Below are 27,463 nucleotides of genomic sequence, written 5' to 3'. Positions count from 1 at the left end.
GGGTATTTTATTTAAGTAGCTCTCCACCTTCATCTCAATCCTGAATTGCCATTTGGAAACTTGTCAATGATAATGGCTAATATTTACAAAACACGTTTTGAATGACAAGGATAGCTCTAGATCATTTATATGCATTGTTTTATTTCATTGTCTCAATTATCTTGTGAGTTTCCTACAAGGAACTTTTCTAAAGGTCTCAAGAGACAGTAATTGGCAGAATATGGAATTAATGTCACGAATGTCTTCATGAACTTTTTATTTAGACCACAAGCCCTAGTGTTCCTAAGATGTGAAGTGTATTTTAATTTTAATCAGTATCTCTTATGTCAGACTGAAGTCTTGCTGCTGAGCCTATGTTGATTAGATAAATATTTTCTAGCCATGAAGAGATCTGGAGTGACTATTTCCCTGGAATTTTGAGTATTAACCATTGCCTACCCATATCTTGAGCTCCCATCATGCCTTCTTACACTCAAGTCTATGTTAATCTGTGCTACTCCATGCTTTGCCTTCTTTGATCATCAGTGTTAGCTCCTACCCCAATCGATTTCCCTCAAAGTCACATTTCCGTATCTATGCTCACACACAGGTGAGAGCCAACAAATATGTCATTTGTGTAATACAATTTATTTAGCATTCTGAATGAAAACCCATGGATGCACATGTGACATTATTTATATTCTAATTCAGAGCACATCAAGTATAATCTTTTTTGTACACAAGTTATCCTTTCATAAGAAATTCTAAGATAGAATTTTAGATGAGATAGTGCATACCACCATCCTATTTTGACTCCAGAAGTCTTTATTATAATGTTCCATTTTTATTTTAACTAATATAGATATTTATCTACAATTGTCTCAATTTTATATTTGGAAAAACCATTTACATGTGATAAAGAACAATTACTGAATACTTGACTACTCACATATATACATGTTTCTTATTTAGGGAACATGTATTACTCTGGTGACAGGGTCCAGTGCCACTGTGACCAGTCCTCTTGTCTCGTTCGTGTTACCGAGAGTAGACTGCCGTGATTCTATTGAAATATCTCACATTCCTTATACCCTTATTTTGAGGGAGAAAGCAGAATTCCTTAAAGTACATTTCATAGATCACTAGTAGAGGTGCCTGAGGGAAGATGTGTCATGGCGATATATTCAGAAATTCTTGTATAATATATCCACAGTCTTCTTAGAGATTCCCAGGTAACTTTAATATTTTAAAGGCTCTGAGAAGTCCTGATGAATGAAATATCTTCACTGTTCAGTATACTTATTTGGTCACAGAATTCTCTTTTTATATGATAAATTTATCCTGTAGAACTGAGGTTGCATATAGCATATTTTGATAAGATAAATGCTATTCTAGAAACTTTGTATTAATTGGATTAAGCTGGAAAACTTAACTAGTCTCTAGGTTCTTCTACTTGACTGGCACAAGTGTAGGAAAAAGGCTGTGAGTTGTACATCAATAAAACTACTCATAATGCTACTCAATGCTTACTGTTATAATTTTCAAAATTTAAAAAGACCACGTGGATTCCATTTCAGCCAAACAGAATGATAATTGAAAAATTAAATTTACTGGAGATTAAATTGATTCTGGGAAATCTTGGTTTGATACTTCCATCCTAGAGCACTTACAGGATGTACATAGAAACCCGCCTAATTGCAAGTAGAGTGCACCGACCAGTCGATGGCCTCCAGCCATTCAGGTGAGAAACAGTTCTGTGTACCCTTGGTGTTCCACTTCAGCTGTTATTATGGTTCTCTTAGACTGGTGGTTATCAGGTCAAAGAAGCAATACGGCTGTAAGTCATACCCAAATAAGCTGAAAGATTATAGACAAATAAATTTTAGCTCACAGGGAAAAATTTGATGAAGCATTAGGAAAATAAAGCTCATAACTACTGAGTGATTTGGTTTTTCTCCTCCCTCTTTATTAATCTATAGTTTTCCTCTGAGTTAAATCCTGTGATACTTTAACAAATAGTATTGATTCTTATTGCTAGTTTAGCATGTTTATTTATCAGTCAACATTTAATACATATTTATAAAACACCTCCTATGTACCTTGCAAAGAGATACAATAATAATCAAGACACAACCTCTGTCCTCTCATGAAACACACAGTCTACTAGGAAGACAACCAGTTGTCAATACTCCCTCTGTTGACATGATATGCATGTGGAAGGTCTGGGCAGGACAAAGGAGGGATTATTAACTCTGTCCTACATTTGGAAATTTAAAATACTTGATTGTAAAGGATGAGGATGACTAAGCCAGGTAAACAAAGAAGAAAGAAACATTTTATGTGTGGAAAGCAACACATGCTGAGGCATTGCTGTACTGAAGAGCAAAGTGTTAAGCGATCAGCAAGTATCATAGTATTGCTGAAGCCTCAGGAGTGCTGATAGGAGTGAAAGTAGATAAAGCTGGAGCCAAATTATGAAGGCTCTTTCCTGTTAAGCAAAGCAGTTTTCACTTTACTGCAGGTGATGGGGGAGCTTCTGATGGGTTTTAAACTTTGAAGACAGTCTGGATGTTTGGTACCCTCTTAGCCTTCCCCAAAATTATAATCTATGCTCTACTATTTCATGTATCTATGCCTTCCAATACTAAATTGTCTTCTGTTTTTTTCTTCCACAAATGACAACAGCATAGGAGAGCTGCTTTTCTACTACTTAAACTTTCAGTGTGTAATATCATCTTTGCCTTCTTTCTGTTGTGGTGTATCTACTTGCCCTTCTAATAAATTGATTTGTTAGCATAACTGAGATGGTTATTTGACATGCAAGTGATAAACAATAAGAGATGATAAAATATTTCTCACAGGATTTAGGGTCCTTATCTCAAATGTCCTCAATTTCACTTTAAGAATCTTATTAAACTTGGATGCTAGACCATGCATGAAGGATAATATGTCTTGCTGTTAGTAAAATGAGTGCTGTTTCCATGGTAATCACCTTAGATTGGCTCAGAACAGCGTACCCACTTCTGTGGCTGCATGGAGAGGACACTGTTGCTTAGTATGACAATGTCAATGGAATATGCCATTCTATTAATCTCCAGCCCTGGGATACAAAATTTCCTACATAATGTGGTGATCAGCCATTTCTGTTATGATTTTATGGCAAAGGCCAACTGGCTAATGCTTTAATTATTGAGGTGATATTTTCACAAGATTACAGCACAGAATCCTTAGGAGGATGTTTTTTCATATCTCAAGGACAATAAGACTGTCTTGGGGGACATTGGGATGTTTGAGATTTGGGGTAGTAGCCATTTAAAAATTTTTTTTCAAAATTTAAGTTGTTTTGATTATTAAAATCTTTGAGGAAATGTGCAAAACAAAGCAAGTATTTAAAAACTAGCTATAATCCTACCACCCAGAGAAAACCATTATTAAAATATTTAGTACTTTCCTCTATTAATGCACATATTCAGTTCCATGCCAATATTCATATCTTATTCTTGTAGCCATGTCTGGTAAAATAAGAAGAATGACACAAATGTTATTGAGCCCACAATATGTCTAAAGTATTATTCTCAAATCTCTCTGTGTATTTTCTCATAGAGTCCTCACAAAACTATTTGTTATATATTATTATTACATTTTACACATGAAGAACTCAGAAAAAGATTAAGTGATCTACCACAGTCACGCAGCTTGTCAAGTGATGGAGCCACATTCAAACTCAAGCTTCAAAGCCCAAGCCATAAGGAACATGCTTTGCTTCTATGTATTCACAAGTAAGTATACATAGGGGCAGTAGAACATTTTATTTTATTTTTTTAAATTTTTTTTTATAATTCCATCTTTTTGTTTTCTTTTATTATTATACTTTAAGTTTTAGGGTACATGTGCACATTGTGCAGGTTAGTTACATATGTATACATGTGCCACACTGGTTTTAAATGCATATATTTAAAACTAATGGCAATTTTATACTACACAGTTTCATTCAGTTGTTTAATTCCTCCTTGCTAGTAGTTGAAAGTTGCATGTCCCTAGAAATGCTGTGTAATGATTTACTGTCATAGAACTCTGCTTGACGTACACAATAGTGATATAAATATGTTGCCTAACCTACTATTTTTAATACTGGAATTTGCTTAAAATAAATTTCTAACCTTGTACATTTTCATTATTATATTAACCTGAGGAAAAATTCTTTGTAAAGATATTTAATTAAAATCCTTATACTAGACAGTATTATTCCATTCTTATATAGCTATAAAGAAATACCTGAGACTGGGTAATTTATAAAGAAAAGAGGTTTAATTGGTTCATGGTTACATAGGCTATACAGGAAGCACAATGCTGGCATCTGCTTGGCTTCTGGGGGGGCCTCAGGAAGCTTCCAATCACGGCAGAAGGCAAAGGGGAGCAGATACTTCACATGGCTGGAGCAGGAGGAAGAGAGGGTGGAGGTGCCACACACTTTTAAACAATCAGATCTTGTGAGAACTTATATTGTGTGAACAGCACTAAGGGGATGGTGCTAAACCATTCATGAGAACTGCCCCACTCTGCCCCGCCCCACAATTCAATCACTTTCCACCAGGCCCCACCTCCAACACTGAGGATTACAATTCGACATGACATCTGGAGGGGACACAGTTCCAAATCGTATCACAGACCATATTTAGATAATAGGCAAAACAGAAATTATGAACTCTAAAAATTAGTATCAGTATCAATTATTTTATGTGATGGGGTTCACTTTTTAGTTATTTTCATTGAGGCATAATCTGAGTTTTAAAAATGTAAACATGCATGCAACCACTTGCATATGAATTCCATCATCCAAGTAGGTTCCTTTGTGCCTATTCTCAGGCAATCCCCTACACATCCTCCAGAAGTAATCACATCCTGATGTCAATTACTGTGGATTAGTTTTGTCTGTTCTAACATGGAGTCACACAGCAGGCACTCTTTTGTGTATTTAATGTCTTGGTGTTATGTTGAAGAATCAGTAAGTACTATAGCAGGAGTCATGAACTACACACAGGTTGTAGGCCAAATTCTGTCATTTGCCTTCTTTTGTAAATAAGTTTTATTGAAAAACAGCCAAACTCATTCCTTGATATATTTTCTGTGGTTTCTTGTACATTTCAACAGGAGAGTTAAGTTTGTGAGACAGAGATCATTGGTCTGCAAAGTTTAAAGTATTTATTTATTATCTGTGTCTTTACAGAAAAGTTTCCAAATCCCTATAATGACTAAAACACAAGAGTGCTGAGAGAAGTACTGGCAGATACAACTTGAACCTGATTATGGTCCTTGCCTGCTAGCATTTTTCACTTTATCCCAAAGGCAACTGGAAGTTTCTGATGGATTTTAAGTGCAAATATGAGGCTTTGTTTCACTAAGCATGTTTTGAGACTCATTAATGTTGTTCCTTATATCACTAATTAGTTTCTTTTTATTGCTGAATAGTGTTCCATTATATGAGTATATTATTCTTTGTCAATTGATATTTGGATTGCTTCACCATTTTTACTATCATAAATAACCCTACTGTGAGCATTCTTGTATAAAATGATTTTGTGGACATATATTTTCATTATTTCAGTAAATACCCAGGAATGGAATTGCTGCATTATAGGATAAGTAGATGTGTAACTTTATGAGAAATTTCTAAGTCATTTTACAAAGTGGCTTTACCATTTTACACCTTTATCAACAATACATGAAAGCTCCACATTTTTTCTAAAATGTGATGGTAGTGTCAGTATTTAATTTTACTAATTCTGGTGAATGTATAGTGGTACCTTATGAGAGTTTTTATTTCTATTTTATTGATATCTGATGATGCTGAACACATTTTAATGTGTTCGTTGGCTGTTTGTACATATTATTTTGTGAAGTGTCTGGTCATGTCTTTTACTCATTTTCTTTATTATTACTAAAATATTTATTAGGTTTTATTTACTTGCAATAGGTATTATTTGTTTTAAATTTTAGTTTTTTAATTGGAAATTGTCAAATTATAGTTGTATATATTTACAGGGTACAAAGCAATATCATAATTTATGAATACAATGTAGAAAAATTAAATCAAGCTAATTAACATATTCACTTAAAATATTTCTCTTTTTTGTGGTGACAGTATTTGAAATTTACTCTCAGCAATTTTGAAATGTGGAATATATTATTAGTTATGATATCACGCTGTGTAATATATCTCAGAGTAAAAAAAATACTTATTTTTCTGTCTAATGAAGTTTTTCTACCCTTTCACCGTCATCTCCTTATCCCCCTCATCCCCCTCACTCCGTAGTCTCTGATAACAAAAAATTTGCTCTGCTTCTTTGAGTTCAGTTGTTTCAGATTCTACATGTAAGTGAGAATATGTAGTATAGTGTTTGTATTTCTGTGCCTGGCCTATGTGACTTCACATAATGTTCTCCAGTTCTAACCATATTGTCACAAATGACAAAATTTTTTTCTTTTTTAAGGCTAAATGGTATTCCATTGCATGTATATATATGACGTTTTCTTTTCCATTCTTTTGTTGATGAATACTTAGGTTGTTCCCACAATTTAGCTGTTGTAAATAGTGCTGCAATAAATAGGGGTGTGCAAATATCTCTTCAACATACTAATTTTAAGTCTTTTGCATAAATAGAAATGAAAGTGCTAGATTATATGGTCATTCTATTTTTAGTGTTTTTGTGGAGCTTCCATATAATTTTCCATAATGGCTGTCCAGTCTGCATTGTTTAGTGATGGGGATATGTTATGACAAATGTATTGGTAGGTGATTCTGTCATTGTGTAGACATCACAGAGTGTACTTACAAAAACCTCGATAGTACAGCCGACTTCACACTTGGCTATGTGGTACAGCCTATTGTTCCTAGCTATAAACCAATACAGCATGTTACTGTACTGAATACTGTGCACAATTGTAACACAGTGGAAAATATTTGTGTATCTAAACAATCTAAACAGCAATGATACAGTAAACATAGGGTATATAAGATAAAAAACAGGATACATAGGGCACTTACCGTAAATTTAGTTTGCAGGACTGAAAGTTGCTCTGGATGTCAGTGAGTGATGAGAGAGTGTGAAGGTTTAGAACATTACTGTCCACTGCTGTACACTTTATACACACTAACTTATGCAAATCTAAATTTATATTAAAATTTTCTTTCTTCAATAATACATTAACAGCTTGCTATAAATTTTTACTGTATAAACTTTTAATTTTGATCATCCTCTTGACTGCTTTGTAATGACATGGTTCAAAACACAAATCGTACAGCTGTACAAAAATATTTCTATCTTCATAATCTTATTCTGCAAGCTTTTATCTATTTTAAATTTATTGTATTTTAAAAAATTTACTTTCTAAATGTTTTTGTTAAAAACTAAGACATAAACACACACACATTAGGTTAATCCTCCACATGATTAGGATTATTAAGATGTCACTAGGCGATTGGAATTTTTCAGCTTCATTATAATCATACAGGAACCTTACCACATATGCTGTCTGTAGTTGACTGAAACATCGTCCTGCAGTGCACGACTGTGCTAATTTATGTTCCCAACACTGTAAAAGGGTTCACTTTTCTCCATATCCTCACTAATACTTATCTGTCTTTTTGATAACAGCCATTCTGACGGGTGTGAGGTGATATCTTACTGTGGTTTTCATTTGCATTTCCCTAATGATTAACAATTTTGAACATTTTTTCATATATCTTTTGGCCATATCTTCTTTTGAAAAGTCTATTCATATCCTTTTCTCATTTTTAAATTAGAATAATTATTTTCTTTCTACAGAGTAATTTGAGTTTTTAAATATATTTTGAATATTAACCCCTCAACAAATATCTGGCTTGCAAATATTTTCTCCCAATCCATAGACTGTCTCTTCACTCTGTTGTTTTCCCTGTTGTGTAGAAACTTTTTATTTGAGATTTTATTTTTATGTAATCCCATTTGTCTATTTTTACTTTTTTTTTTTTTTGTCTGCGCTTTGGGGGTCAAATCTAAGAAAGTCATAACTTGTTTGTTTTTCCTTATGTTCTTTTAGTAGTCTCACAGTTTCAGGTCTTACGTTTAAGTCTAACCCATTTTGAGTTGATTTTTGTATATGGTGTGAGATAAGAGTCCAATTTAATTCTTCTGCATGTGGATATTCAGTTTTCAAACAACATTTACTGAAGAAACTGTCCTTTTTTCATTGTGTTTTCTTGGCACTTTGGCAAAAATCAATTGACTAGGCATGCATGGGCTCATCTTTGGACTCTCGACTCTGTTCCATTGGTCAATGGGTCTATTTTTATGCCACCACCATGCTGTTTTAATTACTATCTGTTTATGATAGTATGTTTATGTTGAAGACAGTTAGTGTGATGTCCCCAGCTTTGTTCTTTTTTCCTTACCTATTTGGGTTTTTTTGGTGGTTCCATATGAATTTTAGAATTTTTTTTTTTTTCTGTGAAAAATGACATTCAAATTTTAATACGAATTGCATTGAATCTGTAGATTGCTTCTGGTCGTGTGAACATTTTAACAATATTAAGTCTTCCAATCTATAAACATGGGATGTCTGTTCATTCAAATTGTCTATTTATTCTCGAGTTATATAAAGTCTTTATGCATTCTAGATACAAATCCCTTGTCAAATGTGTGTATCACAAATATATTCATCCAACCTATGGCTTAAAAATTTAGTTTTTAAATGGTGTTTTTGATAAACTTTTGAATTTCATGAAATATAGTTTACAAATGTTTTCCTTTATTCTTATTACTTTTCTTTATATCATCTAAGAGGTTGTGAAGATATTCTTTCTCTCTCTCTCATGTGTGTGAGTGTGATTTAGGAGCATTATACTTTTAGCTTTCACATTTAGTTTGATAGCCCATATGAAATAATTTTTGTGCAGGGTTTATGAGATATAGGTCTAGCTTTTTTTTTTTCCAGTTTATATATTAAGATTTCTATTTGTTGAAAAGATTTTTCTTTCTCTGTTAGGCTACTTGGGTGTATTTGTTGAAAAGGCCATATAAGCATTTGCTTATTTTTGTTCTCCTGAGCTCTTCACTTATTCTTATATTAATATTGTACTGCTAAAACTGCTGTAGCTTATCGTAAGCCTTAAAGTCAGGTATTGTAAATCTTTTAATTTTGTTCTTTCTCAAGATAAGTTTGGCTATTGTGAATCTTCTGCATTACCATATAAACTTTAAAATCAACTTGTCAGTTTCTACAAAAAAGCTGCCAAGAACACACAATGGAAAAAGGACAATATTGTCAACAAATGGTGTTGGAAAACCTGGATATCCATATGCAAAAGAATGGAATTGGACCCTTATCTCACACTATATACAAAAATTAACTCAAAATGAATTAAAGACTTAATAGACAGCATTGAACCTATATGTCAATTTGGTAATTGATATCTTAATAATATTGAGTTTTCTGTTTTAGATACATGGCACATCATTTAACTAAGGTGTTTAATTTTTCTCAGCAATGTTTTGTTGCTGTCAGTTTAGTACTTTTACTAATTTTAATTAAATTTATTATTATTAGATTTTGATTATTCTGATTTTTAGTTTGTCTATTTTTCTCATACATAGAAACATGACTTATTTTTGTTTATTGACCTTTTATTATACAATCTTGTTAAATTTACTCATTAGTTCTAGTAGTTTTCTTAATTTTTAAGATTTCTTAGTATTCCATGTATATTATCATGTTATCTGTGAATAAAGACAGTTTTATATTTTCCTTGTGCCTCCAGATGATTTTACTTTGTTTTCTTTCTATTCACATTGGCTTGGACCTCCAGTACACTTTTGTGTTGTGGGAAGTCACGTACTTTGAACGGAGGGACTGGCTGAAACTGTGGCAGAAGAACATAAATTGTGAAGATTTCATGGACATTTATTAGCTCCCCAAAGTAATACTTTTATAATTTCTTGCGCCTGTCTTTACTGCAGTCTCTGAACATAAATTGTGATGATTTCATGGACATTTATCACTTCCCCAATCAATATTCTTGTGATTTCCTATGCCTGTCTTTACTTTAATCTCTTAATCCCGTCATCTTCGCAAGTGAGGAGGATGTATGTCACCTCAAGACCCTGTGATGATCGTGTTAACTGCACAAATTGTTTGTAGAGCATGTGTGTTTGAACAATATCAAATCTGGGCACCTTAAGAACAGGATAACAGCGATGTTCAGGAAACAAGGGAGATAACCTTAAAGTCTGGCTGCCTGTGGGCTGGGCAGAACAGAGCCATATTTCTCTTCTTTCAAAAGCAAATAGGAGAAATATCGCTGAATTCTTTTTCTCAGCAAGGAAAAGCCCTGAGAAAGAGAATGCCTGCCTAGTGGTAGGCCTCTAAAATGGCTGCTCTGGGGACGTCTGTCTTTTACGGCTGTGCATAAGGGATGAAATAAGCCCCAGTCTCCCGTAGCGCTCCCAGGCTTATTAGGACGAGGAAATTCCCACCTAATAAATTTTGGTCAGACCAGTTGTCTGCTCTCAAACCCTGTCTCCTGATAAGATGTTATCAATGACAATGCATGCCTGAAACTTCATTAGCAATTTTAATTTCGCCCTGGTCCTGTGATCTCACTCTGCCTCCCTTTGCCTTGTAATGTCTTATTACCTTGTAAAGCATGTGATCTCTGTGACCCACACCCTATTCGTACACTCCCTCCCCTTTTGAAAATCACTAATAAAAACTTGCTGGTTTTGCGGCTTTGGGGGCATCACGGAACCTGCCAACATGTGATGTGTCCCCCGGACATCCAGCTTTAAAATTTCTCTCTTTTTTACCCTTTCCCTTTATTTCTCAGACCGGCTGACACTTAGGGAAAATAGAAAAGAACCTACGTGAATTATCAGGGGCGGGTTCCCCCGATAATTTTGACTGAAGTAGAGTCAGTCAAATATTCTTGACTTGGTTCCAATTTTAAAGAAGAAACATTCAGTTTCCCACCAATAAGTATAATATTTGTAGCTTTCTGAATAAATGCTCTGTATCAGTTTAAGGAAGTATTCTATTCCTTGGTTGCTGAAGCTGTCATAAATAAGAATTGAATTATATTAAATATTTTTTGATTATATGATGAACATATAATTTTGCCTTTTTAATGTGAAACACTGGATTAAATTAATTTTCAAAATGATTGCCTAATTTTGCATATTGGGATACAATCTAGACAATCATGATTCTTTTGGTTTATTGCTGGATTCAATTTGCTAATATTTTGTTAAGGGTTTTTGGCTATGTTCATAAGGAGTATTTATTTTCTTGCCATGTGCTTTTCCTGGCTTAGGTATGGGTTAGGTTACTTCATAAAATGATTTGGGAAATGTCCCCATCTCCTTTATATCACAAAACATTTTGCACAATATTAGCAGGATATTTTCCTTAAGTTTTGCTAGAATTTAACAGTGTAGTCATTTATTTGACTGAATTTTCTTTATGAGAAGTGTATTTTAACTACAAATTAAAATTTTTAACAGATATAGACTATATAGGGCTATTCAGATTTTCCATTTATTTTGCCTAAGTATTGATAAATTAGTGTCTTATAAGGAATTTGTCCACTTCATTAAAATTCTAAAATGTATTGGCGTAAAGTTGTTTATAATATTCTCTTATATTCCCTTTAAGGTCTCCAGTATCTGTAGCTTTGTCCTGTCTCTCTTTCTTCCATTGTTGACATGAGCAGTCTGTATTTTTTTTCCTATTTTTTTTCTTGATAAGTCCATCTAGGTGCATATTAATTTTATTGTGGCTGTCAGAACACCAACTTTAGATTTTATTAATTTTTTTCTGAACTGTTTTAAAATTTTATTGATTTCCAATACTATCTCCTATACTTCTTTTCTTCTACGTACTTTGAGATCAATTTACTCTACTTTTCTACATTCTTAAGATGAATGTTTTTTGGTCACTTATTTTAAATCCTTCTTCCTTGCTAATATATGCATCAAAAGCTATAAATTTTCCTGTAATTATATCCCACAAATTTTGATATATGGTGTTATTATTATTTAGTTCAAAATATTTTCTAATTTTGCCACGATTAATTCTTTGACTCATGGATTATTTTTAAGTGTGCTCTTTAACTTATAACTATTTGGGAATTTCTCAAATATTTCTATTAAATTGGGGATTGCTCAAGTTTTACTTTGTTATTGATTTTTAATTTGTTCCTGTTTTAAGGAATATATTCTTTATGATCTCAGATCGTTAAAATGAATTTAGACTTTTTAATGGCCTGGCATCTAGTTTTTCTTGGTAAACATTCCATATGCACTTGAAAAGAATTCCATGGAGATTGTAGTTTTTAAGTATAATTTACCATAGCTATATATCTATATATATCAATTTGGTTATATTGGTTGATAGTGTTTACATTTTCTCTATCCTTGCTGATTTTCTTTATACTCCTAAATCAGTTATTATTGAGAGAATTATCAATAGAAAAGTTAAAATTTCCTGCAATTTTTGGGAATTTTATATATTTTCTTAGGATCAGTCAGCTTCTCTTTTATGTATTTTGAAAATCTGTCATTTGGTGCAAGCATATTTATGTCTTCTTAATAAAATGACCTTTTATTACTATAAAATGTCCCTCATTACCTTTGGTAATATTTCTTATCTTGAAGTCTTTGTCTGATACTAACATAGGCACTCAAGACTTGATTTAAGTGTTTGCATGTTATATTTTGTCCATTATTTCATTTTTACTATTTGTGCTTTTATACTTATATGTATCTCTTGTAAACAGTATGCAAATAATGTTATTTTATTTTATCCAGTCTGACAATCTCTGTCTTTTAATTAGTATGTTTAGTCCATTTATGTTGAATGTAATTGTTAATCTGGCTAGGTTTAACTTGCTATTTCATTTCTAGTTGTTCAATTTGGGTTTTGTTCTCTTTCCTCCTCTTATGCTGCCTTGTTTTGTATTAGCTGAGTATTTTAAAAATACTCAATTGTATCTATTTACTTTATTGGCTAAATATGCTAAATTCCTTTATTGTATCATCTCAGTAGCTACTTTTAGTACTATTATATGTATTCTTATTTTAGTCCACCATAAATATGTGACAGTATGGTTTCATTGTTTTTATACATTTTACTTCTACATATGATATAAATAATGTAATATATTTTGTTTTTACCTTGCTTAAACAGTCAATTAACTTTTAATAAAAAAGTATTTTCTATATATTCTTCTCTATTTATGCATTAACTTCTCTGGTTTTTTTAGCCAAAAACCTTCCATCAATTTTACCTGTAATGTAATTTTGCTGGTGATACAATCAATAATTTTCTTCCCTCTCTACATGTGTAGTAACTTTTTGTTATTGCTGAACATTGTGGTTGCTACATTGTTGAGAATCTGAGTTTTGTAATCTTAATTTAAAAAGTGTTAAATTTTATCATGACAGTTAATTACTGGTACATCAGCTTTAACTTTTCACTCTTGTTTTTCAACTTTGTTAGGATGGGTCTAGACTAGTGTTTACTTCTAAGGTATAACCTGTGTGGCTTTCAATAGACTATCCAGGATACTAGGTGAGGTCTCTCAAGTCTGGCTTGTAAGACCTGCTATGTATCTTGACGTTGCTCAACCTCTTAAATATATGTTTAGCTTACAGACCTCAAATTATTTTCTGCCAGGCCTTGTGGATTCTTGCTGTATGCATGCAAAACCTAATATTTAACAAAAGACTTATAGAGATCCCTAAGAAGAATTTTAGAACTGCTTCTCTGAATAATTTTCTTATCTCTGGCACCATGCCCTACAATAGTCAGCTGCCTAAGTAGTCTCATCCTCAACTCTCTGCCTCTTCATTTCACTGAAATTTCCATACTCTGCTTGGGCTTTATCTCTTTGGATGATGATTTAGGAAATATTCTCAACTGAATGGAGTAGTCACTGGGCTCACTTGTTTCTATTTTGCAAAGATCAACATCCTGTGCTATCTGCTGTACCAAAACTAAAAACAATTGCCTTATATGTTTTGTGCAGCTTTACATTTGTATATGGCAAGAAGGTCATGACCTCAGTTGCTCTGTTATGATTAAAGCTGAAAATCAAGCTAAAATGTTTTTGAAAAAAGTCAGTTGCAGACCACAAGATCTTTCTCCTAATGCAATACAGTAAGTATCACTTACTGTCAATAGATTCATAGAAAGTGCAACTTTAAGCAAAACAGTGTGTAATGATACCAATTTTAACATAGGCTAATTTATATATATGAGTTAAGGTGAGGAGAGGGGCTAAGATAGAAGCAGTAAACAATTAATTCAAAGAATGACAGATAGCAATAAGTTAATGACCTACATATCTGGATATGGAGATGGAGAAAAAGGGGGTGGAATGGGATGGGGATGATTAGATTCTGAGAACGTATTTTAGATAGAGATGAAAGTGAAGGTCTTTCTAACAAAGGAGAAATTTCAGCTGAGATAGGAACAATGAAAAGGAACTCGTTCTGCAGAGAAAAGGGTGAAGAACACTCTTGATAGAGAAAACAGCATGTCCAAATGTTAGGAAGAGAGAAATGTTTGGCACATATGAGAAAATATGCTCAACAGGAGTAAGGAAGAAGTCAATAAGATTGGCGAAATCTATAATTTCAGATCAAATTATGTTATGTCAATTTTAAAAATATTTTTCAAATTAACACTAAAGAAACTTAGAAGGGTTTTAATCAGATGCATGCAGGATTTATTAACATTTTAAAGAATTACTTCTGCCACTATGTGGAAAGCAAGCTACAGAAAAGTCAGAACAGAAAAAATAGGAAGAGTATTTTGAAGCTATTTAAAAATTGATAGGGGCTGGGCACAATGGCTCATGCTTATAATCCCAGCACTTTGGGAGGCCAAGGAGAGAGAATGGCGTGAAGCCAGGGGTTGGAAACCAGCATGGGCAACATAGTGAGACCCTGTCTCTACAATAAATAAATAGATAAGTAAATAGTATATAGATAGATAGTGAGCATGGTGGCACATACCTGTAGTCTCATCTACTTGGGAGACAGAGGCAGGAGGATCGCTTAAACCCAGGAATTCCAGGCTCCAGTAAGCTACGATCACAGCACTTCACTCCAGCCTGGGCTACAGAGTGAGACTCTGTCTCAAATAAAAACAAGGGAGATAGATTATAATTTCATGTCTATTTTAGATAACTGGTAACGTGTATTGGTGGATTATGGGAAACAGGTAAATCCATAGTGATTTCTAGCTGTAAGTACTTGGATGCATTGTGACTGTGTTTAGGGATATGGAAAATCTTTGGGACAGAGGAGGTTTGAAGTAATAGGGCAGAAAATCAGGGGCTTAGTTTTGAGCCAAAATTTGTCCAATTGTAATCTTCATTTTATCATTTTAGTTTGAAAGTTGAATCGTTTTTGATAACTTTGGTATAATCAAAGTTATTGATAATCGAATGAAATTATTTTTAAGATTTCTTTTTTTATGGTGCCAATTTTAAATAGTTTTATTTAAGACACTGCATTTTCCACTTACAATACAGTGTTTATAAAGTGCAATGTTATTTCCTTCCCCTGTGCATATGTTCCATATTCAAGTATTGAGGATGCCCAGTAACTTACTATAGCAGCTTAACTTTTTAAAACTGCCACAGAATTTGCTACAAATTTAGGTCCTTCAAATGTTTTAAATGTGTGGAACAATGCTACATCTATACTTGGGTTGGCTTAATCAACCTCTTCAATGGTGGGCCCTAAGGAAGCACCACCAGAGGGAGGAGCTCCACCACCAGGGAATCCCCCAGGCATTCTTCCTGGCATGCCTCCTGCACTCTGGTACAGCTTGGTGATGATGGGGTTGCAAACTTCCTCCAGCTCTTTCTGCTGATGTTCAAATTCTTCCTTCTTGGCAGTCCGATTCTTATTGTGCCAGTTGATAATTTCATTACACCTGTCCAGAATCTTCTGTTTGTCCTCATCGTTAATCTTGCCTTGAAGTTTCTCATCTTCGACAGTTGCTTTCATGTTGCATGCATAGGACTCAAGTGAATTCTTGGATGACGCCTTGTCCCTCTGCTTCTCATCTTCAGCTTTTTAATTCTCAGCTTCCTGGACCATACGTTCAATGTCTTCCTTGCTCAAATGGCCCTTGTTATTAGTGATAGTAATTTTATTCTCTTTTCCTGTACTTTTGTCCACAGCAGAGACACTGAGGATACCATTGGCATCAGTGTCAAAAGTGACTTCAATCTGAGGAACACCTTGGGGTTCAGGAGGTATGCCCGTGAATTCAAACTTGCCAAGCAGGTTGTTATCCTTGGACATGGCACGCTCACCTTCATAAACCTGAATAAGCACACCAGGCTGGTTGTCAGAATAGGTAATGAAGGTCTGTGTCTGCTTGGTAGGAATGGTGGTATTACAGTTGATGAGGATGGTCATGACTCCACTAGCAGTTTCAATACCAAGGGAAAGAGGAGTGACGTCCAAGAGCAGCAAATCTTGAACATTTTCAGACTTATCTCCAGACAGGATGGCTGCCTGGACAGCCATAAGCAACAGCTTCATCAGGGCTGATGCTCTTATTCAGTTCTTTTCCATTGAAGAAGTCTTGGAGAAGCTTCTGAATCTTGGGGATACTAATAGAACCACCAACCAGGACAATATCATGAATTTGTGACTTGTCTGGTTTGGCATCTCGAAGGGCTTTCTCTACTGGGTCCAGGGTGCCACAGAACAGGTCAGCATTCAGTTCTTCAAATTGGGCACAGGTAATGGAGGTATAGAAGTCAATTCCTACATAGAGAGAATCGATCTCAATACTGACTTGGGTGCTGGAAGAGAGAGTGCACTTAGCATGTTCACAAGCAGTACGGAGGCATCTTACAGCTCTCTTGCTCTCACTGATGTCCTTCTTATGCTTGCGCTTGAACTCAGCAATAAAATAGTTGACCATTCGGTTGTCAAAATCTTCTCCTCCCAAGTGGTTGTCTCTGGCTGTAGACTTGACCTCAAAGATTCCATCCTCAATAGTGAGGATTGACACACCGAAAGTGCCACCCCCCAGGTCAAAGATAAGCATGTTTCTTTGTGCTCCAACCTTTTTGTCTGAACTTTTGTAAACAATAGCAGCAACAGTTGGCTCATTAATAATTCTAAGTACATTGAGACCAGCAATAGTTCCAGCATCTTTGGTAACCTGAAGCTGAGGGTCATTAAAGTAAGCTGGCACTGTGACCACAGCACTGGTAACAGTCTTCCCAAGGTAGGCTTCTGCAATTTCCTTCATCTTTGTCAGAACAATAGAGGATACCTCCTCTGGATAGAAGCTTTTGGTCTCTCCCTTGTATTCTACTTGGACCTGGGGCCTGTCAGCATCATTCACTACCATGAAGGGCCAATGCTTCATATCAGACTGGACAACAGCATCATCAAATCTGCATCCAATCAGACTTTTGGCATCAAAAACTATGTTGGTGGGGTTCATTGCAACTTGATGCTTTGCGGCATCACCAATCAACTGTTTAGTGTCCGTAAAGGCGACATAGCTTGGAGTGGTTCGGTTTCCCTGATCATTGGCAATTATCTCTACTTTTCCGTGGTGGAAAACACCCACATAAGAGTAGGTGGTGCTAAGATCAGTACCAACTGCAGGTCCCTTGGACATGGTTGCTGGCCTGTAGCCCTGGCTCCGATAAAGAAGAAAGCCACAGGAACCCGAGAGCTGCAGGCGAGTTCAATGAGCTAGGATTTCTTAATATATATGTGATAATGTTTTAACTTTGATAATTGACTTTTATAATGACTTGAGTAGTCTTAAATTGTCTTTCATTTAAAACTTTTGTTCTTTTAAAAATGCACCAAGTCTATGCTACTAACAAAAATTTCCTTTTACCATGTAGACTACTTGGGATGAAAATAACTTTTCATAATTACTATCGTGAAGGGAGGAGAGTGGAAATTTGCCAGATACTGCAGCAGCAAGATATAAAGATGAATTCTTCAAATGAGGAAGCAAACCTTATCAAGTGGTTGAATTTCTTAGATCACCCTATTGGACATAATTTCTTATAAACAAATTATGCAATCAGTGTCACATTCATGCAGAGTCTTTTAACTTAAAATTCGTTACAGGTAACACTTTCAAAAAGAAGTTCTGTAGTCTTGCATACTATTTACCACACCATATTTACTGCACTTAGCTTCATTATGGAGGAAAGAACAATAGTAAAGTATCAATAACTGAGACAATAATCATGTTCATTGGTGATGAGTCAAACAGGTTATACTTATTTTTTAAAATAAAAACATTTGTAAATTTTTCTCTACGTTTTTAAAACAACAGTTTAACAATAGCAGTTCTGTTATTTTAGCTTTAATTTTTTGTACCAACAGTTAATTTGCTCATGCCCAAAGATTTACATTTATAAAAAATGTTCTACCATGCAAGTTTTAAGAGATTTTTGAATTATTGACAATGCTCAGCACAGTCACATGTCTCTCATAAATCCACCCAAACTTAAGAACCAATTTTCAGTGCAACTCAGGAAGACAAAGAATAGCCATTATAAACACATTGTTGAAAATCATTTAAAAAATCATTTAATTTTTTTGCATTTAATATTTTTTCAGCTTTCTTAAGATATAATTTAAAAAATTGTATATATTCAAGTTGTGTTATGTGAGGTTTTGATACATGTATACATAGTAAAATAATTACCACAGTTAAGCTAATTATACTATACATAGTAAAATAATTACCACAATCAAGCTAATTAATATATTTATTATCACACATAATTCTTTTTCTTGTTGTGGTGAGAATACTTAAGATCTACTCTCTTAGAAAATTTCAGGCATATAATACATTATGATTAACCATAGTTGCCATGCTATACATTAGGGCTCCAGAACTTATTCTTTTCATAACTTCAAGTTATAAAAGTCACTATAAAAGTTTGTGCCTTTTGCAAGTTTGTACCTTTTGATGAACATCTTCCCATTTTCCTCAGTCCCCTGCACCTGGAAACCACCCTTCTAAACTGTTTATATGAGTTCACCTTTTTTTAGATTCCACATATAAGTGAGATCATGCAGTGCTTGTGTTTCTGTGTCTGGCTTATTTCACTTAGCATAAAGTCTTCCAAGTTCATTCATGTTGTCATAAATGGATTTCCTTTTTTAAGGCTTAATAATATTCCATTGTATATATATTCCATACGTGTGTGTGTGTGTGTGTGTGTGTATATATATATATATGTGTGTGTATTTCATCTGAATTTCATCTGATGACTTACACTTAGGTTGTTTCCAAATCTTGGCAATTGTGTTGCAGTGAAATGGGAATCCAGATGCATCTTTGAGATGGTTTTGTTTCCTTTGGATATATGTTCAGAAGCCAGAAGTGAGATTGCTGGATCATATGAGTTTTATTTTTAATTTTTTGAGGGATTCGTATACTGTGTTCCATTATTACTGTATAATTTACATGTCCACTGACAATGTACATGGGTTTCCTTTACTCCTCATCTTTGTGAACATTTGTTATCTTTTGACTTCTTGGTAATAGCCATCCTAACAGGTGTGAGGTGATAGCTCATTGTGGTTTTGATTGACATTGCCCTTATGATTAGTGATGCTGAACACTTTTAAAAATATCTGTTTGCCATTTGTATGTCCTTTTTAGAAAAATATTTATTCAGATCCTTTTCCCACAGATTTTTCAATCTGTGCCTTGTTTTATTTTTCATTATTGAGTTGTAGGAGTTCTTTTTGTGTTTCGGATATTAACTCCTTATGGATACATGGCTTACAAATATTTTCTCTCATTCCATAGTTTGCCTTTTGATTTTGCTGATTATTTCCTCTGCTATGAAGAAACATTTTTGTTTCATGCAGTGCAATTGTTTATTTTTGCTTTTGCTGCTTGTGCTCTGAAAAATTATTATAGAGACCAATGAATATCAAAGAACTTTTGCTCTTTTTTTTTAGGAGCTTCTCAGTTTTAGGTATTGCATTTAAGTCTTCGATTGATTTTAAGTTGATTTTTGTGTGTGGTTTAAGAGAAGGGTTCAGTTTCATTTATTTTGTTTTTGCATGTTGATATCCAGTGTTTAGAAAAACCATTTACTAAAGAGACTGTCTTTTCCTCATCTTGTATTCTTAGTCTTTTGTCACAAATTAGTTGACCATACCTGTGTGGGTTTATTTCTGGGGTACATGTGCAGAACATGCAGGTTTGTTACATAGGCATACATGTGTTTGCTCCACCCATCAGCCATCACCTACATTAGATATTTCTCCTAACGCTATCCCTCCCCTAGCGTCCCACCCCCTGACAGGTCCTGGTATGTGATGTTCCTCTCCCTGTGTCTATGTGTTCTCACTGTTCAGCTCCCACTTATGAGTAAGAACATGCAGTCTTTGGTTTTCTGTTCCTGTGTTAGTTTGATGATATTGATGGTTTCCAGCTTCATCCATGTCCCTGAAAAGGACATGAACTCATCCTTTTTTTATGGCTGCATAGTATTCCACGGTATATATGTGCCACATTTTCTCTATCCAGTCTATCATTGATGGGATTTTGGGTTGGTTCTCGATCCTTGAGGAATCGCCATACTGTCTTCCACAGTGGTTGCACTAATTTACACTCCCACTAACAGTATAAAAGCATTCCTACTTCTCCACATCCTCTCCAGCATCTGTTGTTTCCTGACTTTTTAATGATCACCATTCTAACTGCCATGAGATGGTATCTCATTGCTGTTTTGATTTGTTTTTCTCTAATGACCAGTGATGATGAGCTTTTTTTCATATGTTTGTTGGCTGCATAAATGTCTTCTTTTGAGAAGTGTCTGTTCATATCCTTCACCCACTTTTTGATGGGGTTTTTTTTTTTTTCTTGTAAATTTGTTTAAGTTCCTTGTAGATTCTGGATATTAGCCCTTTGTCAGATGGGTAGATTGCAACAATTTTCTCCCATTCTGTAAGTTGCCTGTTCACTCTGATGATAGTTTTTTTTGCTGTGCAGAAGCTCTTTCATTTAATTAGACCCCATTTGTCAATTTTGGCTTTTGTTGCCATTGCTTTTGGTGTTTTAGTCATGAAGTCTTTGCCCCTGCCTAGGTCCTGAATGGTATTGCCTAGGTTTTCTTCTAGGGTTTTTATGGTTTTAGATCTTATGTTTTAAGTCTTTAATCCATCTTGAGTTAATTTTTGTAGAAGGTGTAAGGAGGGGGTCCAGTTTCACTTTTCTGCATACAGCTAGACAGTTTTCCCAACACCATTTGTTAAATAGGGAATCATTTCCCCACTGCTTGTTTTGTCAGGTTTGTCAAAGATCAGATAATTGTAGATGTGTGGTGTTATTTCTGAGGTCTCTGGTCTGTTCCATTGGTTTATATATCTGTTTTGGTACCAGTACCATGTTGTTTTGGTTATTTTAGCCTTGTAGTATAGTTTGAAGGCAGGTAGCATGATGCCTCCAGCTTTGTTTCTTTTGCTTAGGATTGTCTTGGGTACATGGGCTCTTTTTTGGTTCCATATGAAATTTAAAGTAGTTTTTGCTAATTCCATGAAGAAAGTCAATGGTAGCTTGATGGGAATAGCATTGAGTCTATAAGTTACTTTGGGCAGTATGGCCATTTTCATGATATTGATTCTTCCTATCCATAAGCATGGAATGTTTTGATTATTCTAGCCTTTTAATATAATTTTAAATCAGGAGATGCCTGCAGTTTCGTTCTTCTTACTCAAGACTACATTAGCTATTTAGGGTCTTTTGTAGTTCTATATAAGTTTTAGGGTAGTTTTTTTTTATTTTTGTGAAAAATTCATTGTAATTTTGATGAGATTTGCACTGAATTTTTAGGTCACTTCAGGTAGAATGGATAATTTGGCAATATTGATTCCATTTATTTAGGTTTTGTTTAATTATTTTATCAGACTTTTATAATTTTCATTGTAACAGATCTTCCACTTCCTTGGCTAAATTTATTCTTAGATATTTATTCTTTTTGATGCCTTTGGAAATAGGATTGTTTTCTTAATTTCTGTTTTGAGTAGTTGTTAGAGTATTAAAATTCCGACTTTTATGTTGATTTTTCATGCTGTAACTGAATTCATTTATTAGTTTTAACAGTTTTTGTGGAGTCTTTGTGCATATAATGTACTCTCAAAGAGAAGTAACTTTACTTCTTTCCTTCTTTTATTTATCCCTCTGACTCTTTAATTGCATGCCTTTTGTTTCTTTTTCTTGCTGAATTGCTCTGGCTAGGACTTCCAGAATTATGTTGAATAGCAGTGGAAAGAGTGGGCATTCTTATCTTGTTTCTGATCTTAATGGAAAAGCTTATAGTGGGCTTGTGGTATATGCCCTCTAGTATGTTAAGGAATGTTCCTTTTATACCTAATTTGTGGAGAGTTTTTATTATTAAAGGATGTTGAATATTATGAAATGCTTTTTCTGCATCTATTGAGATGATCATATTATTTTTGTCTTTCATTTTGTTAATGTGTTTTATCACATTAATTGAATGCATATGTTGAACCATCCCTACATCACAAGGATAAATCCCACTTGATCATGGTGTATGATTCTTTTAATATTCTTTTATTTTAGATTTGCTAGTATTTGGGGAGGAGATATTTGCATTTGTGTTGATCAGGGATATTGGCTTGAATTTTCTTTTCTTGTAGTGTTCTTGCCTGGCTTTGGTATCAAGGTAATGCTGGCCTCATAAGATGATTTTGAAAATTTTTCTCCTCTTCAGTTTTTTGGAAGAGTTTGAGAAGTATTGGTATTAGTTTTTGTTTTTTTTTTAATGTTTGGTAGAATTTACCAGTGAAGCTATCAAGTCCTGGATTTTTCCTTAATAATAGATTTTTTTAAATTACTGATTTAATCTTCTTACTCATTGGTCTATTCAGATTTTCTATTTCTTCATGATTCCATTTTGGTAGGCTGTATGTTTCTAAGATTTAATCCATTAAGTCTTTTAGATTATCCAATTTGTTGGTATATAATCATTCATGATAGTCTCTTAAGATCTCTTGTATTTCTCTGATATCAATTGTAATGTCTCCTCTTTCATTTCTAATGTCACTTAATTAAAATTTTTTTTAGTCTAGTTAGATTTATCTATATGGTATATCTTTTCAAAAAAATGTTAGTTTTGTTGACCTTTCCATTGGATTTTCTCACCTCTGTTTCATATTTTGTGGTTTCCTTCCTTTTACTGATTATGAGTTTAGTTTGTTCTTCTTTTTGTAGTTCCTTAAGATATAATATTTTATTGTTTATTTAAGACCTTTCTTTTTTTTTGATGTGTTTTCTATGATGAAATTTCCTCTTCATACTGCTTTTGCTACATCTCATAAGTTTTGGTATGTATGTTTCCATTTTGGTATGTCTGAAGGTGTTTATATTTCTCCTTTAACCTATTGGTTGTTCAAGAGAGTATTGTTTGATTTGCATATATTTGTAAGTTTTCCAGTTTCCTTCTATTATTGATTTATAGTTTCATGCCATTGTGTTTGAAAAAGATACTTGATATTATTCCAATCTTCTTAAAAATTTTAAGACTTGTTTTGTGGCCTAACATATTATTATCCTGGGGAATGTTCCATGTACTGCTGTGAGAAATGTGTATTCTGCTGCTCTTGGATAAAATGTTGCATGCATATATGTCTGTTAGGTTCATTTGGTCTAAACTGTTGTCCAAGTCCAATATATCCTTGTTTTTGTATGATATCTATACATTATTGAAAATGAGGTATTGAAATCATTTATTATTATTGTACTGCTGTCAATTTCTCCTTCAAGTTCTGATAATATTTGCTTTATATATTTAGGTGCTCCAACATTGAATGCATATATATTTATCATCACTGTATCTTCTTAATGAATTAACTTCTTTATCATTATATAATTATTTTCTTTGTCTCTGTTTAAAGTTTTCAACATAAGGTCTTTTTTGTCTGTTATAAGCATAGCTAACCCTGCTTTTTTTTGGTTTCCATTTGTATAGACTATCTTTTTCCATCTCTTTGCTTTTAGTCTATGTGTGTTTTTAAAGCTGTAGTGAGTCCTCGTAGTCGGCATGTAGTTTGGCCTTTTTCTTTAAAAAAATTATCCATTCAAGTCACTCTTTGTCTTTTGATTGGAGGATTTAATTATTTTACATTCAAGGTAATTATTGGTAGGTGAAAACTTAGTGTTGCCATTTTGTTAATTATTTTCTGCCTATTTTCTAGATTCTTGGTTTCTTTCTTTCTCTCTTGCTGTATCTTTTGTGGCTTGATTTATTTTTAGAGGCCTGTTTTCATTTTTTTCTCTTTATTTTTTGTATATTTACTGTATTTTTTTTCTTTGTTGTGATGAGTCTTATGTAAGACAGGTTATAAACGTTTATTTTAAGCTAATAACAACTTAACTTTAATCATATATGCAACCTCTGCCCTCTTACTCATCTCCTCCTGCATTTATGTCTTTGATGCCATAATTTACATATTTTATACTATATATCAATTAACAAATTATTATAGTTATTTTTAGCCCTTTTGTCTTTTAACTTTTTTACTAGAATTATAAGTGATTTTGAAACTATCATTTACAGTGTTATTCTGAATTTGCCAAAGTATTATTTACTTTTACTCATTAGTTTTTTCTTTTTTTTTCTTTGAGACGGAGTCTCACTGTCGGCCAGGCTGGAGTGCAGTGGCGTGATCTCAGTTCACTACAAGCTCTGCCTGCCGGGTTCACGCCATTCTCCTGCCTAAGCCTCTCAAGTAGCTGGGACTACAGGTGCCCGCCACCACGCCCGGCTAATTTTTTGTATTTTTAGTGGAGACAGGGTTTCACCGTATTAGCCAGGATGGTCTCGATCTCTGGACCTCGTGATCCACCTGCCTCAGCCTCCCAAAGTGCTGGGATTACAGGCGTGAGCCACCATGCCCGGCCTACTGGTTAGTTTTATAATCCTGTTTTTTGTTGTTGCTGTTACTAATTAATGCCCTTTATTTTTGGCTTGAAGCTGAATTTCATTAGCAATTCTTGTAAGGCAGTTCTAATGGTAATAAATGTCCTCTTTTGTTTCTGTTTTGTTTTTCTGGGAATGTGTTTATCTTTTCTTCATTTTGAAGGACAGATTTTCCAGGAAAGGTATTCTTGGTTAGCAGTTTTTTTTTTTTTTATTCAGCACTTTGACTATATCATGCTACTGTTTCTGGACCTGCAAAATTTCTCCTGAGAAATCTACTCTACCCTTGTGGAATTTCTCTTATATAACATAATTTTCTTTTCTCTTTTGCTTTGAACATTGTCTTTGATTTTTGATAGTTTGATTAATATATCTCCATGAATTTTTGAGGGGGTTGAATCTATATTGGACCTATGAGCTTCAGAAGTACCTGAATGTCAATATATCTCCTCAGATTTGGGAAGTGTTCAGCCATTATTTCTTTGGATAATCTTTGTGCCTCCTTTTCTCTCTTTGGTAATTGAGACTCCTATAATGCAGACATTAGCTCTCTGGATGATTCCCCATAACTCCTGTAGCTTTTTTTAGTCTTTTTCCTTCTTTGTTTTTCTTTTATCTCCTCTAACTAGATATTTTACTTGACCATTTTTGGGTCTACAGATTCTTCTGCTTGATAAATTCTATTGATGCTCTCAATTGCGTTTTTTACTTTCTTCACTGTATTCTTCATCTGTAGGACTTCTGTTTATTATTATTATTATTTCTATTTATTTCTTGACCTATTTATTTTGTTTAAGTTTTGTTCAAGTTTCTTTCTTGAACTATTGTGTTTCTAATATCATTGACTTGTCGGTCTGTTTTCTTGTATCTTGCTGAGTTTCTTTAAAACATTTATTTTGCATCCTTTGTCAGGTAATTTGTATATCTCTGTTTGGGGCTAGTTACTGGAAAATTATTGTGTTCTGTTGATGATGTCATGTTTTCTTGGCATTTCATGTTTCTTATTGCTTTGTGTAGATGTCTGAACATTTGATAGAGCAGTCACCTCTTCAAGAATTTATAGATTGGTTTCATTGGAGAAAGACCTTTACCTATGGGTGGGTGTGAGGATGCTGGCTGGATAAGGTGTAGCAATCCTGGCTCTAGTAGGGGTGCAGAGACATAGTCTGCATGAAGTTTCATTCACTGAGATCAGCATTGGCAAAGGTTACAGGTCCCAGGCTGTGGATGTATGCAGCAGAGAGTGTTGTTGGAATATTTGGTGGCAAAGCCTGCTGGGATCCTCTTGATATCCTTTTCTCCCACAGAGGAAATTGTGGCCAAGAGTTTCTCTCTTAGCATGGCTCAAGCTCGCTCCTGGGTGCACTTTAAGTGGCAGTAGTGCCAGTATCTGATGTATAGCACCCATGGAACAGCCTTGGAGCTGAGGTCTGGATTATAAGTACACATAAAGGGACTTCAGGATCTGAGGTGGTAGTTGCACCAGTCCCTGGGGTACAAGTACACCTGCTGCAGTGTCGGTCATGGTGTGCAAGGCACAGGTGCTTGTGTAACAGCTGGAAAGCTGGGGTTCAGGGTGCAGGCAATGTGCAGCAGTTCGTTAACACTAATGTGCAAGACACAGGTACTTATGGCACAGTCATAGAGACAGGGTCTGGAGCACAGGCATGTGCAGACTAACTACTTTTTTAGGTCTGCAGTGTAGATGTGCCTGCTGGAGTGGCATCTATGTTGTCTGTGGTGCAGGTTTGCACAGAGTGGTTGTGGAGCTGGAGTCTAGCTTGCAGATACATGTGGAGTGACAGCGGCTCTAGAGTCTAGGGTATGGGCTCATGTGTTGTGCTGGTGGCTTTAATTTCCAAGGTGTGGGTGCTTGTAGTGTGGCCATGGAGCTGGGATTGGAGCATGGGAATCTGTGGAGCATCCATGTTTCCAGGGTCTGAGGTATATGTGCAGGGTTGGTGGAGGTGGAGGCCCTTTTTCTAGGATGGCACAACAGCAGCTCCTTCTAGGTGGCAGGGAGCACAGAAGCATCTCCCACTTTTGGGGTTCTGTGACAGTGATGGCTGCTGGTTATCTCAGTGATGAAAGCTCTTGATGTCCTCTCAGGAGGAGGCTGCTAGCATCTTTGTTGCTGAACACTAAGGGGATCTTTACTGTGAAAGCTATAAGGAGTGCATGGCTGAAACGGGCTGTTGAGGTCCTCAATGGCAATGTCTTCTAGGGCCTTCCACATAATAGGCCGCTGGGGACTGTGGTGGCACATGCTGCATGTTCATATGGAGGATTATGACAGCCACCATCTTTTTTCTTCATTCTTAGACATCTCCAGATATCTCAAGTATGCTAATTGCTGATTTTCCAGCAAATCTTTTTATGCAGTTACTCTCCATTTTTTGCTCCCCTGTGTTATGGCAGGTTATTAATTAGACTCTTGATCCCTCTCTGGGCTATTTTTATTGGTGCATGACTGTCTAA

General features: G+C 34.7%; 1 protein-coding gene and 1 long non-coding RNA gene across 3 annotated transcripts in view; one reads left to right on the top strand and one right to left on the bottom strand.

Annotated features, from left to right (window-relative positions):
- The window catches only part of LOC107975697 (uncharacterized), a 424,270-nt gene that overhangs the window by 361,458 nt on the left and 35,349 nt on the right, over positions 1 to 27,463 (top strand). The gene's annotated exons all lie outside the window — the stretch shown is intronic.
- On the bottom strand, positions 15,482 to 17,693 carry LOC472599 (heat shock cognate 71 kDa protein-like). Its single transcript, XM_054687383.2, is given in 2 exon segments — positions 15,482 to 16,554; positions 16,556 to 17,693. Coding segments are annotated over 2 exon segments (1,938 nt in total). The 5' UTR covers positions 17,674 to 17,693; the 3' UTR covers positions 15,482 to 15,734.

The sequence above is a fragment of the Pan troglodytes genome, chromosome 6 (assembly GCF_028858775.2).
Source record: "Pan troglodytes isolate AG18354 chromosome 6, NHGRI_mPanTro3-v2.0_pri, whole genome shotgun sequence".
Lineage (NCBI taxonomy): Eukaryota > Metazoa > Chordata > Mammalia > Primates > Hominidae > Pan > Pan troglodytes.
Note: the sequence above shows the minus strand (reverse complement) of the source record. Positions and strands in the feature narration are given on the sequence as shown.